Here is a 16,593-nt window from a genome sequence, read left to right on the forward strand (position 1 = left end):
AAATAACTTCCCTTACATCACACATATTTATGGATCCAGTTTTTTCTCCTAATCTGTTGGCTGGACAAGGGCAGGCACTTACATATATTGTTGTGTCCAGGCCATATCTTCTTCATCTTTGGATAGCCAGAGTAGGTGCTCACTAAATGTTCTTCTAAACATTTTATTTTAGATTCAGGAAGCACATGTGCAGGTTTGTTACATAGGTATATTGTGTGATGCTGAGGTTTGGACTTCTCAGGATCTCATTGCCCAGTCAGCATAGTATCCAATAGGTAGTTTTTCAGCCTTGGCCCTCTCCCTTCAATAAATGTTTCTTGAGTGCCCTTTGATCATGTCCCTCTGCTGCTGAAAGCCTACACTGAGTCTCTGTTTCCTAGTGCAGTAAGTTTCAGTTCCAGGTGTGGCCGCACATTAGAACCACTTGGGAAGCTTTGGAAGAATACTGATGTCCAGACCCCACAGTCAGTGATTGTGATGGAGTAGGGGGGTTCCAGGCACTGGCATTTTGTGAAAGCTCCCCTGGCACGTGTGATGTCCAGCCAGGGCTGAGAATCACCAGTTTCATGTAGTTTTCAAGGCTCTCACTCATTTCCCTGTCTCCCCAGGAAGCTCTCAGGAGCTCTTGCCTCAGAACCCCTCTCACATGTTGCTCATCCTCAGAGCCCCCTGGCACTGTAGACCCTTCCTCACTCATATCACTCTCTGTCATTCAGGCTATACTTCTCTCCTCACCCAGGTGGGAGTGCCCCAAGGGCAGGGAGCCTGTAGCTTTGTATCCCCAGAGCACTGACCGCAGGGCTGCCGGTGTGGTGGGTAATCACAAAGAATCTGTGGGCTGGTTGCTCAAGGTCTCCCTTTGTAGAAACCATCTTGGCAAGGCCTGAGGAAACAACACATTTCAGGGCATGAGCCTCAGGACACTAGGTTTGTTTTGGGCGGATGAGGAGGAAGAACTTGGGTGGGAGGGCGCCCTGCCTATCTTCACCAGTGTGTGGACTCCCGCAGACTCCATAAACTAACAGATGATCCATGCTGGTGGAGAGTGAAGAGTCTTAGATTGGCTCTGATGGTCGTCAGACTTGGAGTCCTGTCTCCTACCCACACTCTCATCAGATCCTTGCTATATGAGGTTGGGCAGTGTAAGGTAAAGGATGGGGCACTGGCTGCTGTCTGAAGACAGGTCCAGACCTGGCCTTCTGTGCATCCTCTGTGGGTACATGGCTTCCCTTGAGGGGCTGGAGTCTACCCCTAAGGTCCCTTACAGCTCATTCGGTCGGTTTTTCCGTTGCTCATCTAGACCAGGAGTCCCCAGTTAATGAGAGACAAGGGCCACCTGGAAGGGGAAAAACATGGCACAGGCCACGTTACCACTTGCTCATGCTAAACATAGACCTTTGGAGATTGGACATTTTGAGACATTTCTCTTTCGTGGCCCACAGTGGATCAGGGATTCAGGAGCTCTCATGTCTAATGAAAGTCACAAGTTCAAAATTTAAAACAGATAAATCAAGAGCATCACATTGTTGCTGTTAAATTTTTCTTTAATAAGAGAAATAAATACCATACATTATTATTATTATTATTATTATTAAACAGAGTCTTGCTCTGTTGCCCAGGCTAAAGTGCAGTTGCATGATCATGGCTTATGGTAACCTTGAACTTTTGGACTCAAGCGATCCTCCTGCCTCAGCCTCCAAAGTAGCTGAGACTACAGGTGCATGCCATCATGCCTGACTAATTTTTATTTCATTTTAGTTTTATAGAGACAGGGTCTCACTATGTTGCCCAGGCTAGTCTTGAACTCCTGGGCTCAAGAAATCCTCCTGCTTCAGCCTCCCAAAGTATTAGGATTACAGGCATGAGTCACCATACCTGGCCATTATTTTTTGCATGATACCTTAAAAAATTTTTTTCCTCATGTCCATCATCTCATTTGATTGTTAAAGTTACCCTGTGAGGTAGTAATGCCTACCAATGACAGGCATTACTGTTCATATTTTATAGATAAGAAAACTGAAACTCACTGAGGTTAACTGATTGGCCCAAAGTTGTAGAATCGAGAATGGAGAAGCCAGAATGAAGACTTGTGTTCTGTCTCCTACTCCAGAGTCCTTTTATGAAAACATCCCACTTGGCCATCCCCATCTTTCCAAATAGAAATAGTTTTCTTTTTTTCTTTCCTGATTATAACAGTAACACATGCCATTAAAAGACATGTACATGAATTTTAACCACAGCATATTTGTAACAGCTGCAAATGGAAACTACCCTAATACCTATTAACAATAGAAGAGAAAGTAAATTGCAGGATAGCCCCACAATGGCTACCACCTCACAAGGACAATGAAGAGTCCATGCCTAAATGCAACAAAGTGAGTGAAGCCCTGGACAGTAGAAGCTAGACCCAACTAATCAATATGACTGCATTTCACTTCCATAAAATACAAAACCAGGGATTTGGTCTTTTATCAAAGACAGGAATCCATGCTGAGAGAAGTCAGGGCAGTGGTGACACATGTGGAGGAGAATATTGAAAGGTAACATAAGCATCTTTTAGTCCAAGATGTGGCTACACAAGTGTGTTCAGTAAGTGAGATTCTTGGAGCTCTGCATGGCATGTTTTTGGCATTTCATGGGCACTTTTTCCCACAGGCATTGATATGGTTTGGCTTTGTCCCCACCCAAATCTCTTCTTGAATTGTAGCTCCCATAATCCCCGTGTGTCATGGGAGGGACCCAGTGGGAGGTAATTGAATCATGGGGGTGGGTTTTCTGTCCTCATGATAGTGAGTAAGTCTCACAAGATCTGATGGTTTTATAAAGGGCAGTTCTCCTGCACACACTCTTTTGCCTGACACCGCGTAAGACGTGACTTTGCTCCTCCTTTGCCTTCTGCCATGACTGTGAGGCCTCCCTAGCCATGTGGAACTATGAATTCATTAAACCTCTTTTTCTTTATAAATTGCCCTGTCTCATGTACTTCTTCACAGCAGGATGAAAATGGACTAATACAGGCATTGTATTTTAATAAACAGTTTTAGAGAATTACACATACTGTTATAAGAAAATCAGACAACACTGAAGAATACAAACATTTTTCAATCAATTTTAGAACTAAACACCAGAGAATGTGAAAGCATATTCCACAAACCTAAGAAAAATGTATTTAGTTCTGTGTCAACAGTCACTTAAGGAGAAGAAACAGAAGAGGGAAGGAGAAAAAAAATGGGGATGAATTGATTGGAAGAAAGGCAGACTGATGGAGAGGTAGAGGAGTGGCTGGGCTGGGAGGCACTTGGTGACACAAGGGGAGACTTGAAGAATAGAGACTGCGAGACCCAGAAACAGGCTCAAGAAGAGACACCTGCAAACAGAAAGCAACAACAGAAAAGCCAACAGAATGAGGGCCCAGGGGGCTGGAGGGGAAGAATACATCCAGACTCACAGAGCGAGTGAGGTAGAGAGGCGTGTGGACATTGCCCCCGACTGTCAACCTGGACTGTGTGAGGAGAGGAAATCATCGCTGCTTTTTGCAGTCATGTGGAAACACCGTGTTTCCAGTGACTCCACCAGAGCCTGGCGCTTGGGACGTGTCTGGCAAATATTTGTTGAGTGAGTGATTGATGAACAGATGATTGAAAACCCAGGTCCCTCTGCCCACAATGGGAGCTCCACCTCTAGACGTTCTGCTCCTTCCCTGGGGCCCTGGACACTCTGCCCAGTGTTGTGGCATCCCAGGAATTTCCCTGCTTGCTGTGGGGAGGATGTTTCACACTGGAAGGTTTTGCAAAATAGGACTGCTTTATCAGAATCCTGTTGCACTGGAGAATGTTCCTGGCTCATTGATGTTTACGGTGTGTAACCAATTTTTATCAAAGGAATGTTGTTTGGAATGGAATGGTCCTTTCAGATGGGCAGACAAGAAACGGAAGGTCATTTGAGGACCTGCCCCAAGCTGTGTTAAGTTGGAGCTCCGGGATGCTGCGTATGATGTTTGGGAGCCTGGCCAGCCCATGAGCAACCCTTCCTCCCTGGAGGAGGTTCTAGACAGTTTTCAGAGGGATTGCGGTGTTTATATTCTCACCTTGGACCTGCAAGGCAGACTCCCCCTGGAGCTCAGCACTGGTGGGTGGAGAAGCAGCAAGGGCTCCCTATGCCCAGGGTCCAGCAAAGAGGTCAACGCAGCCTGGACAAAATGACACTGTTTCTGACATTCCAGAAAGGAGAGAATAAGTCTTCTTCTGGGGGATTAAAAAATAAGGAGATGGGTTTATTCCTTTCATTCTTTGGTGAAAATCCCAATGCACCTGCTTCTTGGAGCTCTGAACAAAATAGTGTAGATGTAGCCCATGTGCCATGGAGGGCTGCAATTCTGCTCTTCTATGACATCTCTGGTGCTGTGGGGCCAGCTCTGCAGCTCCTGTCTGCAAGAGTTCTTCATGTATCTTGGGGCAGAGAAAGGGACTGAATGGGAGGTAGAGATGGAGGCTGAGGCAGGAAGGGAGGAGGAGTCAAGAGAGGTCAGAAGGTTCCGTTCTTGTGGGAGGGAAACCTGCCCTGCAGCAGGAGAGGGCTGGGGTGCCCCAGCTCTGCCCAAGGATGCCAGTGAGCAGAGAGGAGCAAGTGGGAGAGCAGCTGATGCTGCAGCGTACTCTCATTATTGGTTTATCTTCACCAGTCCCCACGGGCCTGTGACAGGGCTGGGCATGCTGGGACATTTCTCTCCCTCTCTACAACTGTTTCTAAATGTCTTAATGATGATGGATAGAATTATGTCTCCCCAAAAGATATGTTCAAGCCCTAACTTCTGGTATCCATGAATGTGACCTTATTTGAAAATAGCGTTTTTGCAGATGTGAATAAAATGAGATCAGACTGGATTATAGGGGGTCCTAAATCCAGTAACAGTGTCTTCTAAGAAGACCATGTGAAGACAGACACACACAGTGGGAAGAAGACCATATGATGATGGAGGCAGGGGCTACAAGCCAAGGAACAGCAAGCATTGCCAACCACCGCCAAAGCTAGGAAGAGGCAAAGAAGAGCTCTCTCCTGGAGCCTTCAGAGGGAGGACGGGTCTGTTGACATCTTGGTTTCAGAATTCCAGCCTCCGCAACAGTGAGAGGATACATTTCTGTTGTTTTAGGCCACCCAGTTTGTGGGACTTTGTTACAGCAGCCCTAGGAAAAGAATACATTGGTGTTTCTCAGAATTTTAAATCCCTCATGCCTGCCCCTTCGTTCCCTCCACTCATAGCAAGTCGCCTCTCTTACAAGTCAAGTCCCCTACTTTACCAAGAAAACTGAAGTCTCAGAGGGAAGTCCAGGCCCTGCAGTACCCCAAGCTCTCCTCTTTTCCTCTTCCCAGGCCAGTCTGTCCACCTGGGCTAGGGATCCCAACACCTTTGACTTTCTCCCTCCCACACAGACCATTTCCACGTCCAAATGTTCCCCCTAAAAACAAGAACTCCCCTCTGCTCGTTCCCCTGTAGTTACTGTCCCAGCTCACTCTCCCACTTCAGAGCCAAACTCTCTTGAAATGTTATCTCCACCAGCTCCACTTCCTCGGCTCTCACTCCTCCCACTGTTCTCCATGTGGATTGTGCTCTGAACACTCCTCTGAAGTCACTTTTGTTAGGATCACTGGTGATTTCCACGTTGCTAAAACGAATGGCTATTTTCAGTCTTCACCTCACTTGACCTTTCGGCAGTGTTGCACACTGTGAGCCAGGATCTCCTTCCCTTTGCTGGGGTGATGTCACCTTCTCCTGGGTTTTCTCCTATCTCTCAGAGGCTCCTTTCCAGTCTTTTTTCTGGCTCAGCCTCCTCTCCCAGCCATTTCATGTTGTGTTCCCCAGGACTCATTTTCAGCCTGTCTTCTCTGACTATGATACTCTCTTCCCTATGTAATCCCATCCCCTTGTACTACAAACCTTAAACTGGGACCTCTCCCCTCAGCTCCAACTCTGCAGATTCAAATAGTTCTTGTCCACCGTTCCCTCGCCTTGTGAATGGTACCACCATCCATCCAATCATGCAAACCAGAAACCTGAGAAACCTTGCCACTCTCTCTCTCCCTCATCCTCCATGCCCATCAACATGTCTGGTGGATTTTACCTACTGCAATCTCTCAAATCCATACTTTCCTCTGAATTCACTTTCATTACCCTTATCTAAGAATTGTCACTTTCCTCTTGGACTCCAAGAGTCCAGGCATCAGTTCTTATTTCTTTCTAAATTATTCCCCTTATCATATTATTCCTCTTATCATTATCCTCTTATCATCTTAGAATGACGATTTCCAATCCCAAATCATGTCGCCCTCACCCCTTATCTCCTCCTCTCCTCCACCTTCACCGTACTCTACCTTCTCTATTTAACACTTTATAATGACTTCCTTAAACTCTTAAAATAAATAAACAAATCCTTAAAATGAACTGTTAGGTCTCCCTGATTTAGTTCCTATCAAATCTCCAGGCTTACCTCCTTCCATGCTCTTCCTCACTCTCTATCTCAGTCACAATAGCTTTCTTCCAGTCCTTTCCATGTATCCCACTTCCTCCTGTCTCAAGGGCCTTGTACATCCTCTCCCCAGTCTGCTTTGCCTGGTTAACAGCCTACACAGCTTTCAGATCAGGGTTCAATTTCATGTCCACGGGAAAACCCAACACACCCTCCTGAGTGCTCTCCTTCAGGCACTTACACATGACAAGTTTACATTTATACTCTTCTAATTACTGTCTGTCTCCTTCAAACCCTTAAGCTCTACGATGTCACAGACTTACCCAGCACTCAGCACAGTGCCGGGCACAGTGCAGTCACTCAGTAAATATTTGTTGAATGACTAAATAAAAGAAAGTCTTATGTTGGATTCTGAGGATATAAAGATGAATAAAGCACAGAGCATTCCAGAAAGCACCTTGTAGATTAAGAGTGGGAGGGGACAAGCAGATGAGAGGATGAGTAAACAGACTCAGGGTTTAATAGGATGATGAGCAGATAACAGAGAAGCCATCAGATGCCCCAGTGGAGACACTGATCCCTGGGCCCAACCTACCTGTCCCTAGGTGGAGCTCAGTCCAGGTGTCTATTAACTGATCTGTCAGCCCTCAGGTACCCCTGGGCATCAGAGTCCTGAGTGTCCCTGGGACATTACTGCTGTGCACCTGCCACTGCATCCCAGCCATGGCAATGCCAACCTGTGTGACCACAAATCCTGCACAGGCACCATCCTCAGGAACTGGGCACACCGTGGGGCCAGGTTAGAATGCAGTGTTATAAAAGTCTCTGGCTACCATAAGGGCACCATGCAGACCACTGTAGTCAGAAGAGTTCCTGGTACCTTCTGGGCAGTGATCTCATCATATCCTCAGACCAACCCCAAGAGGCAGCAGAGGGAAATGATTTTTCTCCCCGCTGGGCAGCGAAGGAGACAGATCAATAGAGATCACCTGACTTGGCCAAGGAATGAGAATAGCTTTGGAACAGAAGTTAGAGAGAACCCAAGGTCCTCTCTGTTGAGTCTACCAGTCAAGCTGCAGATCCGTTGTGGCAGGAAACTGTACAGGTTTGTTCACTTTGGTGTGGAAGGACATTTCATGGCCCCTTCATACCACTGAATGTTAGATTAGGTGGCCTTGAGAGATCATTTGATTCAACACCCTCATAAAGAAGGAAACGGAGACCAAAAGATGAATCTTTTTACTCTCCCTTTCTTTCCCTGCTCTACTGATATCTAGAGGTAGGGCAGAGATTGTTAGCAGTCTACCCAAATCCCTTCTCCCCTTCTTTGCCTCTGTGGTTAGACTACATTTCCCAGCCTCCTGTGCAGTTGGGTGAGCCATGTGTCCATGCTCTCTCCAGTGGAATGTAAGAGGAGATGAGGCACTTCCAGACCGGGCCCACCAAAACCTCTGCTCACACCACCATGTTCTTTTCACCTCTGGCTGACTGGGATGCCAATTCCCAGAGCAACTTTGGAAGCCATAGTAGAGTATGGCAGACCCACCATAACATGGATTCATAATGTGGATTCCTGTTCCTTAACAGCCTTACACACTGACGTTCAGCTCAATGGGACAGCTTCTTCACGCAGCCTATTGAGCTGAACATCAGCGTCTAAGGCTGTCAAGGGAACAAGAATGAAACACATATGGTGTTAAGCTGCTGCATCTGGGTGGCCTATTTGTTACTACAGCCTAGCCTAGTCTGACTAACACAAGTAGAGGCAGGAAAGCCCTGGCAAAAGCTCTGACTACATGAAGTTTCAGGTGGCAAAGACACTGGGCTCCCTGCTGATTTCACTCTCAGTTACATTGGGGTGCCCCCACTCCTACCTGTGGAGAGGTCAGGAATGCCTGTTAACTCACTCAGTCCTGGAATTTGTTCTGAGCTGTCTTCCCAGCTGTTTTATCCTAGATCAACAGATTCCCAGGGCTGGAATGGGTCTGAGAAGTCATCTGATTTATGACCCTGGCTCCAGATAGGAGCTCTCAAGCTATCTGAGATGGTCAAGAATCTTGTCTGGATTTTCACATCCCTGGGAAGGAAACACTACAAACGTTCTTAGATAATTGTTTTAGTCTATGGCCGTACCACCCTAAAAGTGCCTGATCTTTTCTGATCTTAGAAACTAAGCAGGCTTGAGTCTGGTCAGTACTTGGATGGGAGATACCTATTTCATACATCCTTGCTACTGTGCCGGAAGTTCTTCACTGAACTCTAAAACATCAGAGCTAGAATTCTCCTTAGCAAACATCTAGGACCATCTTTGTTTTAGAGATTGGAAACTGTGGCCCAGATCACACAATTAAACAGTGGTAAAGGCCAGAAAAGAAGCAAGGGCTCTAGCACCAAGTCAACTGTTCTTTCCAAGGTTCTATACTGCCTCCAGCTCTCTCTTGCTGTCTTGCTGTTTTCTCTTGTTCTGCCCTAGGAGGAGAAGAAAAAGAGCTGGAATCCATCTACACCGTGATCAATTTTTCCAAGTTCTCCCTGTGTGTCCCTCCCCTAATCTGCTGGTTAAGCCCTTTCTAGTTGGCAGTTACCCTGAACTTGGTCATTTCTCTTAGAAGGCAGAGAGAAGATTAGAGAGAGATAAACCTGTGGTACTTAAAGTGGGAAGGGATTGGGGGAGTGAGGTAGGATTGCAGGGAGGTGGCAGGTACATGTTTACTCCTTGGGTCTTAGTAGAGAAGGCAGATTCTCTCATAGGATCCCTGAATCCACACGAGAAGCCTGTAAGGGCCATTCTACCCTTAAACCTTCCTGCTTGCCTGGGAGTGCAACCAATACTATGTGACATGGTCTCCTTGGAGGGGAGGGAGTGGCAGTGACCAGAACCTCTGAGCACAGTCCTAGTCTGTTGGGGCTTGTCTGACTGGGTCTGGGCAGCTGTGCAGTCCTGCCTGTTAATGTGAGAGCAGCATCCAGAGAAGTTGAGCTCAGGCCATGAGAGCAAACCAAGTCAGTTTCAGGGGGGTTATTGTTTGGTACTTTCTTGGAGAGACCTGGAAGTTCTGTGTGAGAGCCCTGGAAAGCTAGTTTGTTTAAAAACAAAACAAAATAAAACCAAATCTTTACTCCTCATTCCCTCATTTAAGGTGAGTTTGTTTATACACAGCCTCCTTTATGGTTTTTTTTTGCCAAATGACTCACTTGTACTGAGTCACCAGAAAGTGGGCCTAGGCCCATCTGCAGCTGCCCTGAACACCACGATCTCATTCTCCTGGAGGTGGGTCATGGAGATCTGGAGACAGAGAAACAGAGAAGAGCAGAGAAACGGGATGGAGAGCCAGGCCTGAAAGTGAGGTGCATACTCATATTTTCATGAGCATTTGGTTGTCAGACAGGGGCCCCCAACAGAACTGGCAAGATCCCCAAGGAGCTGCAACATTTGTTTCTGTTGCAATACTATTTGTTTCTGTTTGCAAATTACTGCAAACTGTGAATTAGGAGACCAGAATTAACAATATCACACGGTCATTCACACATCAATCATTTCGTCTTCGGGTCTACCTTCAGAATCTTGAGCAAGTTATTTTCCCATCTGAGCCCCTCTTTCTTCACTTAATGAGGAGGCTTACAGTCCTAAACTTTAGACATTTTATTATTCATTTACTGGGGAGGGAGTGGTTATGGAAACAAATGGAACTTTATTTACCAAGAAAATTTGTTTACATGAAATCTTTGAATCTTTCCCCATAGGTTTCCATTTAAAATTCTGTGATCTCTGGGCATCATTTGGTTTAATTTGCAATCTGCAGCTCTTTTCCTGATGATGAGTTTGCCCTAGCCTGCCTGAATTCACAGTTTTCTTTTCCCTGCAGCCTGTTTGGGTGTCCTCGCGGTGACATCTCTGCAGAACTCTGGTGTGAGCCAAAGGCAGTGGTCGGATGGGAACAGCATCCAAGCTTGAGAGGGCGTGGGGGTTGGCCGGAGGGTGAGGTGTTAGGTTTGGCAAACACGAGTTCATCACCAGCCCTGGGGCCTGAAGAAGGGGAAGTGGGGGTGGGAGTGGGGACACTTCAAATCAATTAAGGGCGGTGACAGCGCGGGCTGGGGACCAGGGGACCATTCCCTTTCTCTCTTCTATCAAAGCACTTGGGATAATCTAGTCTGGTGCTAATCACATTACCCAGGACCTGCTTTTCACCTACTTCTTGTGCGTTTAAGGAGTTGGGAAAGTGGTGCCCGATTTAAAAGACTCTATGCGGAGCATGTGTGTGACAAAAGTTGCAGCACCGTGGCTCCGCTGACCTCATCCCGCTGTCCCGGGCCGGGCCGCTCTCCAGGCGCCGGGCCCCAGCCCCCTTCCTGCCCTCTCCCCGCCCCCGGGCCCGCCGCGCGGGGCCGGTGATGTCAACCGAGGAGGAGCCGCCCGCCCGCCAGCGACCCGCCCGGGCTAATTAGCATGTAGCGGCGCCGCGGGCCGCCTCCGCCCAGCCCGCCCGGCCCCCGGCCGCCCTCCCGCGGCTCCGGACAACTTTTGAGGCTGGGGAGCGCGCTCGCAACCTCACTCTGCTCACTTCCCCGGCCCCGCGCGGCCCCCGCCGCCCGCTGCCCGCTGCCCTCGCCTCGCGGCCGCCCCGCGCCCGCCCCGCGCGCCGGGCATGTGAGCGCGGGCGGGCGCCGTCACCATGGCCTCACCGCGCGCCTCGCGGTGGCCGCCGCTGCTCCTGCTGCTGTTGATGCCGCTGCTGCTGCTGCCGCCGGCGGCCCCCAGGACGCTGGACCCGCCGCCTTCCCCGGTCCGCCGCGCGCCCCTCGCGGGCGCGGGGCTGGAGCTGCAGCTGGAGCGCCGCCCGGAGCGCGAGCCGCCGCCGCCGCCCACGCCGCCCCGGGAGCGCCGCGGGCCCGCGACCCCCGGCCCCAACCACAGGGCCCCGGAGCCGGGCGCCGCGACACAGCGGGGACCCTCCAGCCGGGCCCCCAGAGGCGGGAGCGCGGGTGAGTGAGAGCCGGGAACGCGGCGCCGGGCCAGCCTGGGCTGGGGGCGTGGGCGCGCCCCGGGCCGTATCCCCAGCCGTAGGCCCCTCCGCGCCGCGCGACCCAGGGTGGGGGCTCCTCGCCCGGCGTGTGCGGGACCCTGAGGGTCGGCGGGTAGGGAGGGACGCTTTCGCCGTTGGCTGGGCTGAGGGATGTGACCATCCCGTTCTCCCCCAACCCTTTGGAAGAAAACTTATTTCCTATGGGGTACCCTGTATCTCTTCCACCCCACTTTAAGAAAATGGAAAGGAAAGGAAAGCAAAAGGGAAAAAGGCTCCAAAGCATCTCTCACCTCTGATACCTGGTCAGCCTGTCCCCAGTTTCATTTTTTCCGCTATACAGAACTGGCCTCTCCAGGTACAGGGCTCGACTTTCTCATCTAAATAACTGATTTTTAAGGGGTTCTAGCACGGGATATTGTAAAGGACAAAGGATGTACGTAGTTTGAAACAAAACGCTCTACTGGTTCGACTTAAAAGCAAAGGAACGCGGTTGGGGTTGCATGGTTGAACCCCTACAAGGCACAGGCTGATATAGGACCATCCCTGAGCCTCCTCCCTCCCCTTTCCTTTCCCAATGAACTGTTGCTCCGTGATAGCCACTGCCCGTTCCACGCAGAGAGAAAGAACTGACCTCTTCTCCCTGCTACCTTTGTGTCCAGTTCCTTCTTATGAGCTGGAAAAATATGTCACAGACTGAGTGGAATTCTAACCGTAATACCATTATGACCTTGGGAATGTTGTTTCTTTGAGCTCACTTTCTCCATCTGTGAAATGGAAGTGATGATGCCTGTTCCTTCTAGCCTCCTAGTGATGATGTGACAAAATGAAAGTAAAAATAAATGGAAAGTGCTTTGAACAAAGTCAGCAACGTGGTGGTGTTAGCCTTTGCCTTCCTGTGCGTGACACAGGGCATATGCTCTGTCCCGGCTATTCAAAGAAGCTGGGTTGCTTGCAACACTGGACATTGATTTGGAGGTTCCCTGAAAGTTGAGTTTTTTGTCTGCGTAATTGACAATTCATTTAAGTTTCTCATATCATGCAGACTTTCTGGCACGTGAATTAGCTTGCTTCCTCCAACCTAGAGGTGCTTCTTAGAGTTAAATAAGAAAAAGTTTGGATTTTTAAAAATCAAGTTCTCCTGTAAAAACTCAATTTCATATTCAACAGTATTCCCATTATCGCAAAATGCCTTATTTTGTGAATTTTTAAATCACTGGTATAAGATTGAGAAACCGAGGAACAGTAAGAAAAGGGAGAGGAGCGATAAGCTTCTGAAGACTTGTAGGAGACACATCCCAGAGTGACCCTGACTTGAGATTACTTACAGCATACACTGTTTTGCTAAGTTCCATGGGAAGGAATCAAGAACATAAAAGAGCACATTTCCCGACTTTCTCCAACTAGAAAAGTAACTGAGGAACACTGTAGTATTTTGTGAGTTTTTCTAAACAGAAGATAGAGTGCAGAGAATTGAGAACATTTCAGAGGAGACACCCAAGAGCTGAAGGCAGATTTCTCTGGGTAGTAGTCAGGCTTTGTTAGCTGAATGGCCCCCATCTTGTTGTTAGGGGATAGGTGGGAGGGACACTGACTTGCAGGGGCCCTGGCTGGATGGGGCTGGCACATGAGTCTCTTTCCGTCTCTTAGGGGTAGGATCTCCAGAGACCGTAGAGAGGTAGGTATTACAGAGATAGGGACAGTGGAGGCAGCTAGCTTACAGGACTCAGCTGGTAAGAATTGGGGCCTTATGTGACCCAAACATCCCTCACAGGTGTGGCAGGTAGCACTGCTAGTCTTGGCTTTGTGGCTTTCCCAGTTTGATTCCTTTGCAGAGGTGAGTGATGGAGTCTTCAGGTATATGAGGTACTGGAAGGAATACGTGTGAGAGTCCCAGAAAGCAGCGAGAGAGTAGTTGGAATAGTGCCCACCTTCTCTTACCTAAGTAGGCTCTCCTGGTCTCCTGCTGTCCCACAGACACCACCCAAGGAGTGCCTCCTCATCAGTGGCTCGAAGGCCCAATCTCTGAAGAGATGTTAGAAAGGTGCGATTAGAAGAGATGAAATGAACACCTGTTGAAGCTGCTAGAAGCTACTCATATGGCCAAGGATCTAGGCATGACCTGTGCTTGTTTTTCTGGTAGTGGCTCAAGCAGTGTCATTTAGGGATAAAAAAGAAACAACACATAAGAAAACCAGTGTTCAGTGATTTCAGTGAGTCTGACTTTTCTAATAACCAGGATTGGGGGCCTTTTGGATTAGCCCTCATGTTTCACTAGATGCTATCACTTATTTCACAAGGCAGCAAGGTCTTGATGCTGAGAGGTCCTCCACAGGTCCTCCAGTCCACACTGTGTTGCAGCAGATGTCTGCCCCTGCAGCACCCCTGACAGATGGTCATCCCTGCTCTCCCTCAGCATTTTTGTGTTTGGGGAGGCGCCATGCTACTGCTGCTAACAAGCCCTGAGTCTCACAAGTAACGTGCTCCATTTGGTTGCTGGGGAAGCTGCCTGCAGCCCCTTCGTGCCATGGGGATGCTGGTAGTCAGGGCCTGGCCCCTGGGACTTCCAAATACACTAGTGTCAGCAGCAAGGGCCACAGATGTCCTTTTCTTCCCTGTGGGCCATTCCCAGCTCTTCTCTTCCTGGCAGAGTTCAACTTCTCATTGCTGAGTAACCGCATTTGCATTCTATTATGTGGGTTGTTTGCCTGTATTAGACTGTAAGTCCCTGGAGAGCAGCTCCCTGTTTATATAGCCATTGTTAAGCTTTTGCGCCCACCTGTCACCCTGCTGGCTGTTCAGTTGATGTTTATTGCTGATGTTTCAGCCAGTGGTGACAAGATGCTGAGACCTAGAGGTTTTCTTTTTATGCGTGTGTTTTTCTGCCACTCAGGACTTCCGAGCCACAGTTCTAAGCTGAATGCAAAGTTTATGTGCCTTGATTTTGTGATCCGTATGCTATGCTTTAATTGTGAGATCTGCAGATGAGAGGGAGAGAAGGCTTAAATCATAATGAAAATCAATGCAGAAGGAAAGAACTTTCCCACCCAAAGGGGAAATGACGCTGAGTAGCTGAGCAGCCAGCCCAAGAAATAATAATCTTAGAAAAATGCAGCTCCCTAGAGGAAAGGAAGTGCTTTGAGCGGAGCCCCTTCTGAACTGTTAAATAGCTGTCGCCTGAATTGCTCTAACTTTGTGGGCCAACTTCGTCATTTAGCTTGGCTGCTGGGAGAACCATTACAAGGTGCAGCGGGCAAGAGGCAGCCCCTCAGGGCAGGGAGAGTGGCTTTCCTCCAGAAAGCCGCTACCTCACTCCTGGCGGAGGCTTGCGGCGGGTGGTAGTGGGGATTCCTGAGAAGCCTGTTTGCTTTGATGGAGGGTGTCCCAAATAGAAGGGGGAAGGCGGGAGGGGGCAAGGGACTCTCCGTGGTGCATGAGTGTTTAAAAGCCACATCCTTTTTACTTTGCAAGAACCCTTTTATTGCTTTCCTCAGCCTGTATGCACATGCTGAACTGTTATTTTTTGCCAGAGACCTGAATGGTGTGGACTGAGGGAGACTGAAAGGTATTTGCTGCCTAGGTGGGCAGTTTCTGCATCCTTGTCCTGGAGGCTGGGGAAGGAGCCTCTGCCCTCCCGGTGATCTCTCCTACCTTCCAGCAGCCCTGCCCAGCTGGCTGAAAACAGTGTTCCTGAGGTTTAACTTGTCCTTGTCCAGAGACACTCAGAAAGCAAAGAACAGATGGCAGTTGCGGTTTCGTTAGCCACTTACTGCCTTCTTCAGTGGCTTCCCTCTGTCTCCAGCGTCCTTTTTGTATGAATGGGAGGTTTCAGCTGCAGTAAATGTTCTCTTCTAAGAATCCTGGGGAGGCAACAAGGAAGGAAACTAGTTGGGGTCTGACTTTTGACTCCCTGGCCTTTGAGCACCTATGTGTGGTCAGTGCCTTCACACTCCTTGTCCATTTAACCCCAAAACAAGCCTGTGAGGGATGTTATTTCCCTTTTACAGTTCTGGAAACAGTAGCCTGGAGAGGTTAGATCACACAGTAAATGGAGGCAGCAGGATTCAAAAAGATTTTGACCAAATCCATTTGCTAGTCCCACAATATCAGGAGGTCTCCGTTTTCTCATCTGTAAAATGAGGTGCCAGTTGTCCTAGATCTCTAAGATCCTCTCCCGCTCATCATTCTTCTTCCTCCCTCCCTCCATTCCTTGCCTTGCTTTTTTGTAGAGATTAGGGGCCAGCGTTGGGGTGGGGAAAATATGAGGAGATGGTAGTAGCAATGAGTTTTTACACCTATTGAGTAAAAATGTTTTAAAAATTTTGTTTGAAATTGCCTGAGACAAGACCACAAGTCTTTAAAATGACATTTTATATAGAGATTGTAAATTATACCCTACTCATATGCCAATCCATAGGTCATTGATGCTAGAGGTTGCTGCATTAATTATAAGCCAAGCTGAAATGAATTGGTGACTTTCTGAATGGGCCCTCTCCTGGGAACGTGGAGCAGCGGCTGACATTGGGAGGCAGTTGTTATGAATACCTGCCCAGTAGGAGGCGAGGTTAAATGGTACTCCATGCAGATGCTGTCAGATTGCTTTCATTTGAACATCTATGTATGCTGTCTTCTACCCACTCACCATTCATCAGGCATAGACAGAAACAAAGACGTTTCTATCCTGGTTTTTCACTCTTCTTTTGTTGGAGTATGGCAGATGTCTCTGTGTCGAATTGGACTGATTTGTAAATCAGGAAATATTTGCGGAAGGCTTGCTATGTGGAAGAGTCACGCCAGGTGATGAGGTTGTATTGCATGTCTGTGATGCCCCCAGGGAACTTCAGTCTTGTTGGAGCACACACATCAAGGTTGTAAAAGGCGAACTAACGATGCATGAGTGATTCACAACTGAAGAAATGCCACGGGAGATCATACTGACCAAAGGAATGGTGAGGGTGGAGATGGGCATGCAGACGTGGAAACCACTGGGGGCTGGATAGTCCAGGGAGACTTCAGTGGGCAAGGGGGGAGTTGATTTAACTTTGAAAGTTGACGGGGATGTGGATAGACAGAGAGGTGAAGGATGGGCTGGGCACGATGGCTCA

General features: G+C 48.5%; 1 protein-coding gene and 1 long non-coding RNA gene across 5 annotated transcripts in view; one reads left to right on the forward strand and one right to left on the reverse strand.

The window, feature by feature from the left end:
• Positions 1-3,012: 3,012 nt before the first annotated feature.
• On the reverse strand, positions 3,013-6,737 carry LOC144339380 (uncharacterized). The gene is made up of 2 exons (XR_013414357.1): positions 6,486-6,737; positions 3,013-5,183 (listed from the first exon to the last, which is right to left on the reverse strand). It is a non-coding gene; the product is annotated as an uncharacterized LOC144339380 (long non-coding RNA).
• A 4,281-nt stretch (positions 6,738-11,018) lies between these two features.
• HEG1 (heart development protein with EGF like domains 1) overlaps positions 11,019-16,593 on the forward strand; it is an 89,331-nt gene continuing 83,756 nt past the window's right edge. For 3 of the 4 annotated variants that reach the window (XR_013414359.1, XM_002802678.4, XM_077993775.1), the window contains exon 1: positions 11,019-11,450. Coding sequence is in view for 2 of the 4 variants with exons in the window: in XM_002802678.4 (XP_002802724.4) it covers positions 11,141-11,450 (310 nt within the window). In the remaining 2 variants the exon portion in view is untranslated. Of the gene's footprint in view, positions 11,451-14,614; positions 14,733-16,593 lie in introns of those variants that run through there. The other variant, XM_077993776.1, reaches the window with a different exon arrangement.

The sequence above is a fragment of the Macaca mulatta genome, chromosome 2, assembly GCF_049350105.2.
Source record: "Macaca mulatta isolate MMU2019108-1 chromosome 2, T2T-MMU8v2.0, whole genome shotgun sequence".
In the NCBI taxonomy this organism is placed as follows: domain Eukaryota; kingdom Metazoa; phylum Chordata; class Mammalia; order Primates; family Cercopithecidae; genus Macaca; species Macaca mulatta.